This window comes from Malaclemys terrapin, chromosome 12 (genome assembly GCF_027887155.1).
Source record: "Malaclemys terrapin pileata isolate rMalTer1 chromosome 12, rMalTer1.hap1, whole genome shotgun sequence".
Taxonomy (NCBI): Eukaryota; Metazoa; Chordata; order Testudines; family Emydidae; genus Malaclemys; species Malaclemys terrapin.
Genome location: NC_071516.1, coordinates 4,957,900 through 4,973,869, shown reverse-complemented (window position 1 = coordinate 4,973,869; position 15,970 = coordinate 4,957,900). Strand labels below are relative to the sequence as shown.

Below are 15,970 nucleotides of genomic sequence, written 5' to 3'. Positions count from 1 at the left end.
TAGGGCAATCTGGGCAGCTGTGGGAGGACGCTGGTGCATGGGGTATGATTCTTGTCTTTCTGATATAAATCGTTCTCCTCCCCAGCCGCTGCCGCGCACTTCAGCTTCTGCCGGAACCTCCTGGAGCACACGGTGTCGGCCGAAAACCTCAGCTACCGTCTGCAGCGGAACACAGGCAGCAGCCTCACCTGGCATGACGGGCGGAGTCAGAGGTCAGCAGGAGGCAGGACCGTCAAGCTCCTACAGCAGCCGGGAACCGAAGGCTCACAGGTACCAGCCTGTCACGAGTGCACGTTCCTCGCCTCTTATGGGGCGTTAGCCATGTCTACGTGCACTGCTGAATGGCCCTTTAGGATAGAGGGGCCCTTCCAGCACATTTCCAACATGCTGTCCCCCCTAATCCCCACCCCCTGCCAATGCATGAGGTGTCACAGTCCTAAGCTCTGACTTGCTCTGATCTCTGAGCTCGCACTCCTTTTGCCTGCCTAGCAGGGAGAGAGAAGGTCTGTTCTCCCAGACTGTTCCCTGTCATGTGCTGAACACCCTCCCAACCTGCTGACTTTAAGGGGAGTGTCTCTCCCGCGGAGCTCAGCACCTCGCAAGAGCAGGCTCCTGATTTTGCTTTACATTCTCATGATGAGTTCATAACCTGCAGAATTTAAGAGCTGATTATTGAAAGGGGACTTTAAAAACCCACCGTGTGGAAGGAGTAGGGGTGGGGAGTGGAACTTGGAAGCATTGTTAATTCTCTTTTTTTGCAGGGCTTTGAAGCTGAAAAGAGAAGTGGGACTTTTATTAGACAGGCTGCACCTGCCGCTGGGGTTCAGTGGCACGTGGGTTCATCAGCAGAGTGCATGCTGCTGTCCTGCACCGAGCAGGCGTGGGGACCTGGAGTGGGCCTGGGTTCGGTGTTGTACACACCATGCTGCAGTGTTCCCGTAGGGTATGTCGCTAGTGCAATTGGAGGTGTGATTGCGGCTCAGGTAGACATACCCAGCCTAGCTTCAGTCTAACTAGCATGGATAAAATACCAGTGAAGACACAGCCGCACAAGCTAGGAATGGAAGTATGTACCCAGGCTTCCGGGCCGGCTCGTACGGCCTTTGCTGCCGTGTCTTCACTGCTGTTAGGACCCATGCGAGCTAGATTAAAGCGTTTCAATCACACACCTCCAACTGCAGTGTAGACTGACTCTAAAGCCTGCTTTATGCACGGCATTCAGTACCTGCCACTGAAGCCATGGGGGTGTAACGCTAGATCTCTGCAGCAGAGATGCGGCTGAGCTCCAGAGTCTGGACCAAACTCCCCCAAAGTCCGGGGGGTTGGTTCTGGCCCCATCTCTGCAGTGACTGCCCCGGCGTTCTTTCTCCATGAAGCTACCAAGTGGCAGCCTACTGCATTTTGCTCCAGCCAGGACTGGGGGCGCCTGCTGTCCTTTCATTGCAAAAGGTCTCACTACAGTCCTGACTGGCCTGTTGGGGAAGGAAGTCGGCAGGTGAACCCACAGGGGCATTGTATTCGTTATTACTAGCTATGAATGATAAGGCACTAGTCAGTGCTGCCTCATCACTGGAGTGTTCCCAAGGAGGGAGGTAAAAGGTGCTGACCCCAGCAATTCTGCATCATCAGGTCTTTCATTTCCAGTACAAACTCCTGTCCATCAGAGGCTGAGTTAAGGGTGCCAGAAGCATTTCGCTTCATGCCTCCAGCTCAGCGTCACTCTGTGCAGAGAGAAAACCATGTCTCTCTGTGCTGAATGTCTTGGCCTCTGATTTAATTCTGCAGCATTAAAAACCAACCCCACCAACTACAACCAGGCTGTAACTTCCTTTGGTGCTTAAGGACCACTGAAGACCTGGGGAGCCTTGCCATTGACTTTGACTCAGACCCTAAGAAAATATGCAATGCACGCGTCTGGCTTTAAACTTGCAATATCTCATTCCAACTGTGTGTTCATCCTGCCTCCTCCTGGCCAGGAGGCAGCTGACGTTTAATTTCCTTTCCCCAGTGCTCAGTACACACTAGGAGTGCCTGGGGGACAGTTCAGTGGCCCCCTCCCCTTTGTGAAATGAGTTTGGTGGGTTTCAGTCAAGCTCTGGGTTTGCCAAGTGCCCACAATCCAGTTTGTACTAATAGGGGCCCACTTCCACTTGGCAGTGTTGGCAGAGAAGTCCAGGGCTTGTCCATATGGCGGCTTAGTGCACGGGAAGCAGCGGTGTGGATGTGCAGCACGCTAACTGGCTGCGCGGACCCTGCTGTTGCGCGCTAAAAGGTCCCTGGTGCACTTTGACCCGCTGCTGCTTGACATGGGAGTAGGTGAACGTGCGCTAGGAGACATTTAGTGCCCAAGAGCAGGGACCACCCGGCCAGTCTGTGCACAGCAGATTCACACAGCCTCAGCTTGCCACGCGCTGAGTCTCTGGGTACATAAGCCCTAGATGACCCATGGAGATTAAATTCCCATTTCACCCTCCTGGGCAGCAGGGCTGGGTCTCCATGGACGGGCAGGCCAGCATGAGGTAACTGTGCCCTGCTGCCGCCTGTGCTGAGCCCATCCTGTCAAACTCTGCTCAGGACCCACTTCTGCATCCATGGACTCGCAGGCTCCTTTCTGCTGATGTCAATGTAATTTGCTCATCAGGGACAGTCAGAGGTCTCAAGCGTTGGGTGAGATTAACAGAGTCTTGATGAGAAAATCGCCAGCCCTTCCAGCTGGAGCTCCCCAGTGACCGAGCTAGAGACAGGTCTGATGGCTGCAGCAAGTGTGCTTTTATTTTAGTCCCTGCAGTGAACCCAGGGTGGCCTCAGGAGATGCTCCCTGGAGGGCGTTTTTCTCTGGGATTAGAAAAACAAAGTAGATCTCACCCCCTCCCTGTGGCGATCCACCTCTGGGTGCCTGAGTAGTGGTAACCCCCAGACTGTCAGCTGGGGCAATGGCTCAGTGGAGAAATGCAGCTGTGGTCAGCGAGGTCTCTTGCTAGGAGAGAGGAAAATTTAAGTGGCTACCATCGGAGAAGGACCAGGCAGCAACTAGGGCTCCAGCCCTGCCCTATGAGCCGTGGGTGCCGCCCCTGACATTCCCAACTCTGTCCCAAGCAGCCATCCTTGTACCCCTTTCCCTGAGCACCTGTGCAAAGGGAGGGGGAAGCGGAGCTGAGGTTGAGTCCTGGTTCACTGGGGACTAGGAAGCAAAGTTGCTGCCCCCTGTCACGCAGTCCCATCAGAAATGGGCCATGGCATCCGCTTGGCTTTTAATCCTAACTGCTCTGAAGCTTGTCTTCTCTCCCTGCTGGCTGACTCCACGTCCCCAATGCAGGCATTCAAGGTGAGAAAGGTTTCAACTTTTGTTATCCCTGCAAGCGAGAGAAGCTAATGAAGGAAAGCCGGGTGAATTAATGCAAAGCGATTTGACTGTATTCGAAACCCTGACCTCGCAGCCCTTTCACACGTGGAAGGAGGACATTAAAAGGCAGATACTTGCAGATGGTTCCTTGGTCTCTTCCCAGTAGAACAGCCTTTAAGGCAGCCTCTACCTCAGTCCCTGAAACACCAGTGTTTGATATTCATGGCTGTGAGTTTATCAGAGAGACAGTTTAGTTCAGCCAGCTGGAAGAAGAGCCATTGATTCATTACACTTCCTCATTTACCACCTTCAGGAGCCCGGGGACTCATGCCGAGCTTCCAGCTGAGCAGAAATAACAAAAGAGAGAACCTGCATTTGAGTAGGGCTCGGTGCCATCCTCAGAGCCTGGTTCTCCGGACCGCCACTAGAGCTTGAGGGCGTCCCGCTGTGACCTTACTGCTCAGGGCTGCAGTTGCCCAGGCCAGCAGAGACAGTCTGAAAATCACTGGGGTGGGGGAAGGAAAGTTGAAAGATTCTCATCTGGAGCAAGCAAAGGAAATATTTTATGATATGCTCTGAAAGAGTTTCCAGGTGCAGGGCTGCATCTGTTTGGCTTAGCGGTCACGTTCGAGGTGTAATCTCAGCCAGTTACGGGGAGAGGCGATTTCAGACAGCTTGCCAATTTGTGCAAACGTGCTGAACCGCCAGGAGTTCTGCAGGGCTCGCTCCTATCTGGGGAAATTGTGGGTTCCTAAGTGCCTATTACCCCGTGGGTGGGTTATTTGGTTAAGCGGTGCTGTGGTTTCAGCATTGTTTCTTTGTTTGGTTTTAAAGAGCCATTGTTATGCTCAAGCACTTTGTTTTCCTTCTCCCATCATTGCTGGTTACTTTGATATCTGTGGGCAAACAGTCGTGTTCTGCATTAGAACCAGGTGTTCAGCGGGGTGTGAATGGGGGTGAACTGTGGGGACGCAAGCCGATTTTGGCCTTAATGAGGAAAGGCTCCATACAGGCACATAACAATCTCCTTCCTGTCCATGCTGCCCTTGAGCTCACTGGAAGATTTGCCCATGTAAGATCGTAATCTGGTGAGTCCTCCACGATGGGGAAGAGACATGCAAAAATGTGCGGGGCATTTAAATGAGCAACTTGCTTAACACATGGAACTGAATCCATTTGGCATCTTTGCTGATTCCTGCCCCCAACAAATTCATTCTCCCAACACCCCTATGAGGGAATAAGGGTTGTGACCATGGAGAAGTTAAGTGGTTTGCTCAAGGTCACAGCAGGAATCCGAATCAGAGCTGGATTAGGACTCTGGATTCTCTGGCTCCCACTCCTGTGCTCAAACCACTAGGGCGGGCCTTCATCAGAAAATGTGTTGGGTACTGGAGAGAAAATGTTAAAGCCCAGAGTCCTTCCCCTCCTTACCCACCTCCCCGGAATCTGAACCTTCGGAATATGTCTTGTTGCATTAGTTTCCGTGAGTCGTGGGATATCCAACAGAAACTCTTTGTGACTCCTGGGCCAGATTTCCGAAGGGTCTCAAAGCGCACCCCTACGTTATGCGTGCAGTTAATGTGACTGTGCATGCAAAGTGGGTAACGGCATGTGCAAATGCCAATTCTGGTAACTAGTGTGTGCAGTTCCCCAATTTGTGCTCACAAAAATCCCAGTAACAGTGGTGTATAGTTAGGATATTCAGTGGCTATTCAGATGCTTTGAAAATCTTGCCCTCCTGTACACACAGCCCCAACGCTCATGCATGTGCCCACATGCACCTGAGCTAGTTTCCCAAAATTCCCCCGAAAGATCTCAGGAGGGATTCTCCCGCCCCTTATAGCCCCTGTCTGATGTAGGGGTGTACAGAGGCCTTAAACGCCTCTAAGATGGCCAGGGGGAAATTCTCCTGGTGCAGGCACCGTCGGCAGCTGATGGCGGCTCTACAGAGCTCCGTCCTGAAGTGCTGATGGACAAGGCTCAGGATAGAAAGGTGCATGTCGAACGCTGGAGCAGTGCTGTGTTGTAGAGCTGCCCTCTCCGGGGTCATTTTTGCCTTTGACTAATCCAAAATCAGGAGGAAGGAAAGGTGGCTTCCCTCACCTGCCCCTGGGCTGCGCCAGTGTGTGTTATGCCACCTGGAGGCACCACGCATGATCCCGGCCCTCGAGGGCAAAGCTGCCGTTCAGCCTCCTCCATCCTCGGATGCCAAATTTGCTCTAGAAAAAGCGCCACTCATCTGAGCACTCCTCGTGCAGCCAATTGCCAGTGCATGAAGGGGGTGGGTTTGGGGCATTCCTACCCTGGTTATTTCCCAGACAAAAACCTGGCCACGCTCCGACGCCTGCGGCTGCCTGAAGGGGAGTCACAAAGTAGAACATTTAAGGTCATGGGTGATAAAAGGCACCGGATTGTAAGCAGGGACGGGGCAGCAAGTTCGTGTCACCGCTGCCCGTGGCTGGCTGGTGTTTGCCATGGCAAGGATATGGGACTAGTTTTAGTAACCCTGGAATGTCTGAGTTCCTGGTGCACGAATTGTCTCTCTTCGCCTGCTTCATTAGTCAGTGTTCACACAAGGAAGTTGACGCTGCACATTGCAGTACAAACGCAGGTGACCTTCTGAATCCCGGCAGATTGCTACTTGCCGCTTCCAAGCGCCACTCCCTCCTTCTTGCTGGCCCCGAACATGCCCCAGCTATATTCAGCATGCATTGGCCTTTCCTATCCCTCCAGCCCAGGCTGGGAATTCAGCTTCCGTCTGTCTCCGAAAAGCTCAATCTCAACGAAGACTCGGAAGAGAAAGCTCCTTCTTTCATGGAGATGAGGACACGCAAAGGAGGAGGTTCCCTGTCCAGAATCCAAACCAAACTGGAAGAAGGGTGTGGGGTGGATAAGATCCTGCTTATCTAGGAGCAGGAGAGCAGTTCTATGGTCCTTCTCCGAGCTGCTCCCCCGACCCGCGTGTCATCCAATGTGCTGTGACACATGGAGGGGCCAAGAAGTTAAATAACTTGTCCGAGGGCAGGGGGTAAGTGTGTGGCAGAGTCGAGAGCACAATCCTGATGCCCAGTTCCCTGCTGTAACTACTGGCCGACCCTTCCTCCCCTAACACCGTGGCTAATAAGAAACATTTAAAAAATTCAGCCCTGGCTCATATGGGCAGTGAACGGGACCTGTGATCATTGGTGGAAGCTCTGTTTCTGAGCACGGTTTGACTCAGGGCTTCTGTGCACAGGGGCGGTTCTATGTTTTTTGCAGCCCCAAGCATGGCAGTCAGGCGGCCTTTGGCGGCACGCCTGTGGGCGGTCTGCTGGTTACGCGGATTCAGTGGCGTTTCTGCGGGTGATCTGCCGGTCCCGCGCCTTCGACGTACCCGCCGCCAAATTACTGCCGAAGCCACGGGACCGCCGGACCTCCCGCAGGCATGCTGCCGAAGGCTGCCTGACTGCCGCCCTCACGGCGACCGGCACGCCGCCCCCCCGTGGCTTGCCACCCCAGGCACGCGTTTGCTGTGCGGGTGCCTGGAGCCGCCGCTGTCTGTGCAGAAAGGGGTCTTCTTATGGCCCCCAGCCCAGGTAGTTCCTGCGATGAGCTCTCCCAGAGCCCATTGCTGTACTTGTGGACTGTGTCAGCCTCCAGCCAAGGCTATTATTACCTTCCTTTTCAGGAGCACTAAGAAGGAACTGTGGACTTTGGTCTCCCAGGCCTATTTCCTCACCTAATTGGGCTGACTCCTGACAGGAAGAGAACTCCTGCTGGCCAGAAACCTTTTCTGTGAAGGATTGGAATAGTCAGCGCCCTGCTATTGCTGCTCGGGACATGTTATTTGCTTTGTACTGAGCTTAATCCAGGTTGCAATGACCTTGCAGCGCTGAAGTTTCTGTAAAAATCAAATGGGAAGAAGAAAACTTTACCACAACTCCAGAGCCACCTGCAGGCTTCAGAACTTGGCCAGGGCAATGAAGACACATGATGTGCACCCAGGGCCAATGCTCCAGTCCCTGGTGGGACATTCTGGTCTGCATGACCGCGCTGTCCAGAATCAGAGTGCATGGGCCAGCTGCAGGAGGCAGCTTCTTGGGTGGGAGAGGGGAGACTGTGTCCCAGGTGGGTGAAGGCGAAGGCAGGAATTCGGTGTGAGGAATATATTTGTGACATAGCCTAGGAGGCAAGTTTAACCCTATCACATTGCCACCAGAATGAGTTTGAATCTTGGACTTTTGTTTGCCGTGGAGGGTCTGCTGGAGTGAATGAAAGCAGGGATGTGCCATGTACCTCTGGCTGCACTGAAGCCATTGACAAGCCAGGTTCTACTGAATGTTGGCTGGGACACCATGAGAGTAAGGCCTGAAAACGTCTTGGGATCCTGGGTAAGGGACCGGATGTGCCTTTTTGTTCCCCCCTATGGGGCTCTACAGTCTGCTTTTCAATGATGTCTCTTCCCATATTGACCACTAAGAGAAAAGCTTCAAGCAAGATTGACAATGAGTAAGGCTAGCAGGTAGGTCGTTGCTCTTGCATGGCATCAAAGATCACTGCGCTCTGAGCCCTGTGTTTCTCCATAAGGAATCCCATTTAACAGCTAAGGGAAGCAAGACACAGAGAGGATGAGCGATAAACACTTGTCAGGGATGGTCTACATAATACTTAGTCCTGCCATGAGTGCAGGAGACTGGACTAGATGACCTCTCGAGGTCCCTCCACTCCTATGATTCTGTGACTTGCCCAGGGTCGCATGGCCGTGCCAAGATTCCAATCCAGGCTCCCAGCCTCATGTTCTTAACCACTAGAGACGCAGGGGAAAGAAAGTGGATGCTCGAGGGTTCTCTGCCTCCTAGTGCAGGGAGTTTATTGATAAAGAGTTTCTGTGGGGATATTTAGGAGATCCACGACTGGGGTGGGGCCCTGAGTGGTCCCCTGGAGGGTGAGTGGTCCCCTGGAGCCTCTGTTTTGGGGGGTTTCCAGTTGTTAGCAGCCTGACTACAGAAAAACTCTTCTCACCAGCAAGCCGGCAGGTCCACCAGGACCAGAGGAGCCTTTGCTGGATCTCAAGCTGTTCTTGTACTCTTCCATCCTCTTCAGAACAACAGGGTCCAGGTCCACTGCGCCAGCCCAGGCCATGTGCTCCCAGCGCCATCAACAGGGTTTTTGCATTTTGCTGGAGGTAACTTGCTGGTGCCTGGTTGACAACAGTGGACCATAGACAGGTCTATTGGCTAAGTCATGTGAGCTGCCGATGCAGTTCCAGCCCCTATCTTTCTGTTGCATAATGGTCAATGCATCCATCCCTTCACCTCCCATCATTGGCGACTGCTTCTTTCTGCACTGAGCAGATTAAATCAGCCCAATCCCTGCAATCTGTGAGGGTGGCCCCCTTGCTCTGGAGAGAATGGGTGCAGTGCACGTGCAAAGAGCTAGTCACCTGTTCCCTCACTCTGGCTCTTTGTGAGTGTCCGAAGCCTGGGATGACTTCACTCCCAGTGCAAGTGGGATAAAGAATTTGGGGATGAGATGGAGACCGAGAGCTTCTTGAAGCCAAGCAAGGGCCGGATGCCCAGCAAGCATACCAGGATGGCAAAGGATGGTGGGCTGCAGCTTCTGTACCCATCTCGTGAGCATTGCAAAGCACAAGGTGGTTGTGCTGAGGGGGAGGGGGTTTCTAGGCCGCTTTAGTGTCTCAAATGTTGGGAGAAAGAACAGGAGTACTTGTGGCACCTTAGAAACTAACAAATTTATTAGAGCATAAGCTTTCGTGGACTACAGCCCACTTCCAAATGTTGGGCTTATTCTGAAAGGACCATCCCTGGAGCGGGCTGTGAAATGTCGCTTGAACTCCCCATTTGAATCTCTTGGCAGCATTTGGACATCCCAATCCAGTGCTGGGTATGTGCACTCAAACCACGAGGCTGAGCATCGAGGGGGGCGAGTCCCAGCCTGTTGTTGTTTCCAGGTCACACGGGGTGCCGCACACTCAGCCCTGCTGCTTTAGGACAGTGCTGGGGAGTCTTGCGCTCTGGCCAGGGCCGGCTCCAGCTTTTTCGCCGCCCCAAGAAGCGAAGTGGAAAAAAAAAAAGATAAAGCCACGATTGGCAGCAGCTCTACCGCACCGCTTCATTCTTCGGCGGCAATTCGGCGGTGGGTCCTTCGCTCCGAGAGGGACTGAGGGACCAGCCGCTGAAGACCCAGAAGACCTTTCCTGCATTGGGCTGAGCCAACCTCTAACTGCCAGGGCAGGGAAGTGACTTCCCCATGAGCAAGCGGCCCCCATGGATGGAGCTTGCACCTTCCTCTGATTCACCTGGCACTGACAGCTCTTAGAGACGGTGCCTGACGGCTCTGCTCTGGCAATCCTTACAGGGACAGCAAGGCACCAGGCACTGCTGGGAAATGTCCTGGCTTGCTCAGTGGGGCACGTATAAGCATTCAGGTCCCCTTTGGTCAGGGCCAACGTCTTGTGAGTTGGGAGATTAACCCTGTCCCCTAAATGCTCCTGCCAGGACAGTGACCCTGCACCACTGCTCTTCCTCCCCGCTGGACCTAGGGAACACACTGGAGAGGGGGGCTGATTTTGCAGCTGATCCCCTTGGTGGCTGCAGAAGGTCCTGGATGAGCCCTGTAACTGCTAGACCTGGGAGCTCATTGCTGTTTGCCTTCAGGCACAACCCCCCTGGGAAGGGAGTTGAGGAAGGAACTGTTATCTCCCCGCATTATGTGTGACTGAGGATTTCAGGGCAGGTGGAGGCAGGGGGAAGGATTAAGCAAGTGCTTTCTGGCCAGTGCATTAGTGCGTAACAGCCCTGAGCATTCGTTGTAATTGGATTCCTAACTAGCAAAGTCACGGCTGGCTGGGACATCTTTACAGAACGGTTCCCTGGAACGTCACATACACTCTTCTGCGAAAGGGAAGGAAACAGCACGTGACAGGCCCCCCTTCCGTCCCCCGCCCCTCATCAAGCTCTAGCACAGCACCAATTTTACAGTAATGAAATGGGAATTCAAAAAGGTGGAGCTCTTCCATTTACCCAGGGGAAGATGCAGCAGCCACGCCAGCATTAAATCACACCCAGCGGGGGAGTGGGGGTGTGACATCCAGGCACCCCCTTATTCACCACTGTCATGTCATTAGGACATGTTTTGTACAAAGTCTGCCTTGTGAGGTATCATTCTAAAATTCTTGATCTGCTAGACAGTAATATCTCCTTGGATTGTATGTGCTATCGTTGTATGTGAAGTTATGAAGTTTGGCCATGTGTGTGTTACTGAAACATGTTGTGAGGTTGAAAACACCCACAAGCAGCCTTTCGGGTACAACAGGAAAAAGGCCAAACAATGTTAATGGCTTGTTGAGGAAATGCACACAAGCACAAGGATTACCCCAGGAACTGCGTACAAGAGAAACCTCTGAGATAGCACCACCATGGGAACTGTTTGACCCAGGTCACAGCAAAAGAGTTTTCCAGCAAGGGGAAGAAGATATAAAAGGGGGAAATGATATTATGATGGTATCTCACTCTCCCTACAACAACTCGCTTGGAAACACCTGAGGAACAAAGACTGAACTGGGGGAAGTGATGGTCCCAGGCTAAAGGGATTTCTAGCCTGTGTATGAAAACCTGGGAAACCCAAGCTGCAAAGCAAAGGCAACTTGTGCCTTCAGAATCTGCCAACCTGTTTATCACTCGGGGTGAGAATTTGCTAATTCATATCCTACCTATGTCGTATGTTAAGCTCAGTTTGTGGTTTTGTTTATTTACTAGGTAATCTGCTTTGATCTGTTGCTATCACTTAAAAGCCATCCTTTTGTAGTTAATAAACTTATTTTGTGTTTTAATGCAAACCTGTTTGCATTTGACTAAAGCGTCTGGGGAAAATCTCAGCTTGGTCACCAAAAGTGTGCATGGCCCTCTTCACATTGAGGGAGAGGCAAACCGGCTAGATTTGACCAGGGCAGGATGGTACACCTCTGGGGTCCTAGGCTGGGAAGCTGGGGGCTAGAAAGCCTGCGTGTAACTGCAGCTGTGTGAATGCTGGTCCAAGTGCAAGCTTGAGGGCTTTGCATCTTGTCACAGCAGCGCTGTGTGAGAGGGAGCCCAGGCTGGTGGGTCAGAGGGTTCAGTAGTACCCCAGTTCTAGGTAGCACCCAGGGGGAGAACCCATCACAGGTGGCTCAAGGATCGGCAATTGGAGAGGTCGCCTTTAGGCCCCGGGTTGCTGGTTCTCGTCCACCAGAGGTCGATGTTGATGAGGAACTGTTTGCAGTCTGTGTGAGGAGTTGGGCGGGTCTCAGCCCTATCCTCTCTGGACAGGTGCCTCCCCCAAACAATCCTCACCGCTGATACTGATTGGCAGCCTGCAGGGGAAGGTGCTGGGACTGGTGGATATGGAGGGAAGAGAGATGACAAGAGTTATTTGTTTGGGGGAGATCAGAGTATTGGCTTGAAAGGTTTTGTGGGGCCCAGGTTGCAGTTACTCTTGGGAGCCTGCCTGCGCTGTTCTCTCCAGACAGAGGCCCTCATGCAAGAAATGCTCTGGCGAAAGAACCTCCATGATTATGGATGCAAATTGGACGAGTGCGCCTCCGAGGGCTAACAAGGCTGGGTCACGCTTCACTCGCCACGTGCAGGTGCATTTACCCTGTTTGCCCAGGCAGCTCCAAGCATGTGTGCTCTTGTGAAGACTTTTTTTTTTTTTAAATATAGGTGCAGCTGGGCCTCGGCTGTTTGAAAAGCAGTGGTAAGTTGTGGAGGGTGCTTACTGGCGAGTAGCTGAGCACAGGTGCTATCCGCCTGTGCACGCTCCCCAGCTGAACGAAGACACACATTGAGAGGTACTGCCAGGAGCAATGCAGACCATCAGGGCAGTACCAGGAGTGACAATGCTTCTGAGACAAAGGCTGCTGCATCACCTGCTGTATTGTTATTAGTCTGTATGTAGGCAACCTAGGAGCCCTGCTCTGCACCCCTTTCTGCTAGCCACTGTGCATACAAAGAGGGAAAGACGGTCCCTGTCCCACACAGCTTGCAATCTAAACGCAGGATGAGGTAACGGGCAGAGAGAGCAGATGGGGGAAGGACAGACTGACAGGGAAATTATCCTGATTAGTACAGTAAGCAGCAGTCATGGCATGCCCATGCAATGCAACATCCTTCCTGAATGCCGGCTTTCTGGGAAAGACAGGAAAATGCAGGAGTAGAACACGCAGCTGGGGCATAGTCAACTGGCTTGCCATGGATCTGAGTTCTTGTCCCTCTCCTCTCTCCCGTTGTTAGCTTCTGTCCATGCAGAAGGTTTCCTACAACTCGGCTGAGGCTGCTTCTGGACAAGCCAGTAAGAAAAAGACCATTAGGAGGGTTAGGATGATCTTACAAAGTAGCTTGGGCAATGTTATGCAGGCATTGCTGCTACCAGCAGTGGGGTTTTCCCTTCCAGACTATCCAAGCATCTCTCTCTTCTCCAGCGATGTTTCAGCCTGGCCTCTGTTCATCCCATGGCTGAGGTTTTTTCCTCCTGGTGGTACTGAAGTCCATTAACACCCTCCCCTTTCTCTGTTTCTTGCTTCAAAACCTCTGTAGGGTCGTCCCTGTGATCACTATGGCATTTACCATACCAGCCCCACGCTAGGCAGCCTTACCAAGCCGGTGGTGTTATGGACCCAACAGGATGTGTGCAGATGGCTAAAGAAACACTGTCCCCATAACTATCTCATCTATGTGGAGGCCTTTTCCCATCACGCTATCACAGGTACAGTAGATGCTCCCTCTCCAGCTGGTACTAATTGAAAAATGCTGACGATGAGTAAAAACTTTCGGTGGTTGTTGCATACAGGTGGTTTGGTTTATTAACGTAACTAGCTGACTGTGATTCACGCTTCCCCAACACCTCTCCCTCAAGACAGCTCAGTCCTCACCTGTAGCTAACACCATACTCAGAGCTAGAGGGGAGCCTTCAGCCAAACCCCTAGATCCAAATACCATTTCAGGGGCTTGGAATCAACCCCTAGATCTGAACTCTGCACAAGACCCCTACCTCTATGAATCAAGCCAGAGTCATGCCTCTGTAGTGTAGGGTGCTGGGCCCAGCTCTGATCTGTCTGCACCCAGAGCCAAGGCCATTTAAAACCCTCGCTGGCAAGCGTGGTGGAAGTAGGGCATTGCAGGGGGAATGTCTTGTGACAGGCAAAGTTGGTCTTTGGGTGCTATGAAGGCTTTGATATCCCTGATTTAAAGGGAAATCTCAGCTACCTTTCTTTCTTTAAGTAAGTTTCTCTTCCATTTCCCTGCTCAGGCAGCCATGAGGAGAGGCAGCAGCAAAAACTGCTTCACACTCCCATCCCAGAATGCCAAGACCGGCTCTAATCAGCTGAGTTTCTTCCTGGCCCTCTGCTAACCAACACCTCAGGGGAGCTCCTTAGCCACAATCTCTTTACGCTGACGGGTTCTGGGAAGGGCTGGGGGCTGTGTCAGGATGGGTGAGCCTGTAGCAATCTGTCACAGCTGTCTTTTAAAATAAACAGTAAGGCGAGATCTTATGTTCAAGTGTCTGTCTAGGCCCCTGAAGGTGACTTAGTGAAAGACAGATCTTCCATTGTTGTTTGCAGTGTAGCTGTAGTCGTGTTGGTCCCAGGATATCGGCGAGACAAGGTGGGTGAGGTAATATCTTCTATTGGACCAACTTCTGTTGGAGAAAGAGACAAGCTTTCGAGCTCCACAGAGCTTTTCTTCAGGTCTGGGAAAGGTGCACATTCCATATCTGATCTCCGTCCTCATCCTCAAAGGAAACCTGCAGCCCACCTTCCAAAGACAAGCCTGGGAACTTAAATTCATTACTGTGCTAGACATTCAAAATCATGGACTCAGTAAAAGACATTGGATTTATAACAATCTGTAAGGCACTATAACCCTCTTTTGTCCTACAGCTGCAGTGGTGTTAAGCTGCCCACTTCATCTTGAATGGTCTCTTGCAACATGTGCTAACTCCTTAAATTTAACAGTCTGTCCCACTGTGACCCTCTGAGCCCTGGTCTACACTGCGGGGGCGGGGGGGAATCGATCTAAGTTATGTAACTTCAGCTACATGAATAACGTAGCTGAAGTCGGTGTACTTAGATCGACTTACCGTGGTGTTTTCACCGCGGTGAGTCGACTGCTGCCGCTCCCCCGTCGACTCCACCTGCGCTTCGCGCGGCACTGGAGTACTGGGGTCAACAGGAGAGCACTCGGGGGTCGATTTATCGCGTCTAGTCTAGATGCAATAAATCGATCCCCGCTGGATCGATCGCTGCCCGCCGATCCGGCGGGTAGTGTAGACATACCCAAAGTACGTTTCCCAGACCTGAAGAATTGCTCTGTGTAAGATCAAAAGCTTGCCTTTTTAATCAACGGAAGTTGGTCCAATAAAAGCTGTGGGTTTTGTGTGAAAAGAGGAAACGGCTGAACAGAAGGCTGTCCTCTTTAGAATCCACTCACGCCAGAGAGTCTGGCCAGCTAGGTTCTCCACTGTTGTATCTGAGCACCTGGTAATCAGTCACAGACTTTTATCCCCTACACCACCCCTGAGAGGCAGGAAAATATTAATCCCATTCTATAGATGTGGGATTGAGGCTAGGTTTAATTAAATGACTGGCCCAAGAGTCAGGCTGAGTCAGGAATCGAACCTCATGTTGTGACCCTAGTTACTAAGCCATTCTTCCTATCTGCCTTCCTGCCTATTGGTCTGCTCAATGCAACAACTAGACTCATCTCATGTAATATTAATAAGGCGCCTGATGTGACCAAAAAAAAATGGGAGTGACTGGAAAAGTCATTAGAAATGCAGAGATGACTGAGGATTAAATATTAAACAAATTTCCTGTTCCTCATAATATCAATTTCCTACCTCATCATTTGTTGCTGATTGCATTGCGTGCTGATAGCTGTAGGGTTAGACATGGGAATTTGTTCACCTCTTCATTCTACAGCAGCCACGGAAGAGGCAGAAAATGCCATCAGAAACCTTTAATCCAATGAGACACTGGACAGTGGGCACTCTGCACCTCAGATATGAGCAAAACGTGGAACTAAGAGCCTAAGGAACGCTTTGCAGAATGTACATAATGTGTGAATGGGACTTTTTGCTCTGTTCTCTATATTCAGATTCAGTTTACTGTAGGTTTCAGTTGAGTTCAGATGCATCTACAAGGCAAATCATGCCTAGGTGTTGTGTTAGAAATCAACAGCAGCAAAATCTCATAAACTGTTCTTGCAAGAATGTTGACCCAAACTGTCAGGAATATCATAAGATCAGCTGGAAAAAAACCTTTTGCAAACAATTTAAAAATGTCTAAGTTGTTTCTGCTTTGCAACATTCAAAACAGACCTATTTTTTTTTCATTGTCTGGATTTTTTAAATGTTTTTTTGTTTTGTTTTTGCAAAACATTTTAATCTATTTTCATCAAGATCAGTTTTCAATACATAAAAATATTTGGATAATGCTTTTGATAAAGTGTTGTGAACATTTTTTCACAAGAAGACAAGCTTATAAAAGTCACCAGTTTTTTGTGAATTTCTTTGTTTTCTAAAAGGGGCCATTTTTTTGTTTTAAGAAAAATAAATTTAGCCAGCTCTGCTGATATTCTGATATTTTGTCCA

General features: G+C 51.2%; 1 protein-coding gene across 1 annotated transcript in view; it reads left to right on the top strand.

The window, feature by feature from the left end:
- The window catches only part of SAMD10 (sterile alpha motif domain containing 10), a 40,204-nt gene that overhangs the window by 18,300 nt on the left and 5,934 nt on the right, over positions 1–15,970 (top strand). The window contains exons 2-3 of the mRNA XM_054045866.1: positions 86–270; positions 12,916–13,084. Coding sequence (XP_053901841.1) covers positions 86–270; positions 12,916–13,084 — 354 coding nt within the window. The remainder of the gene's footprint in view (positions 1–85; positions 271–12,915; positions 13,085–15,970) is intronic.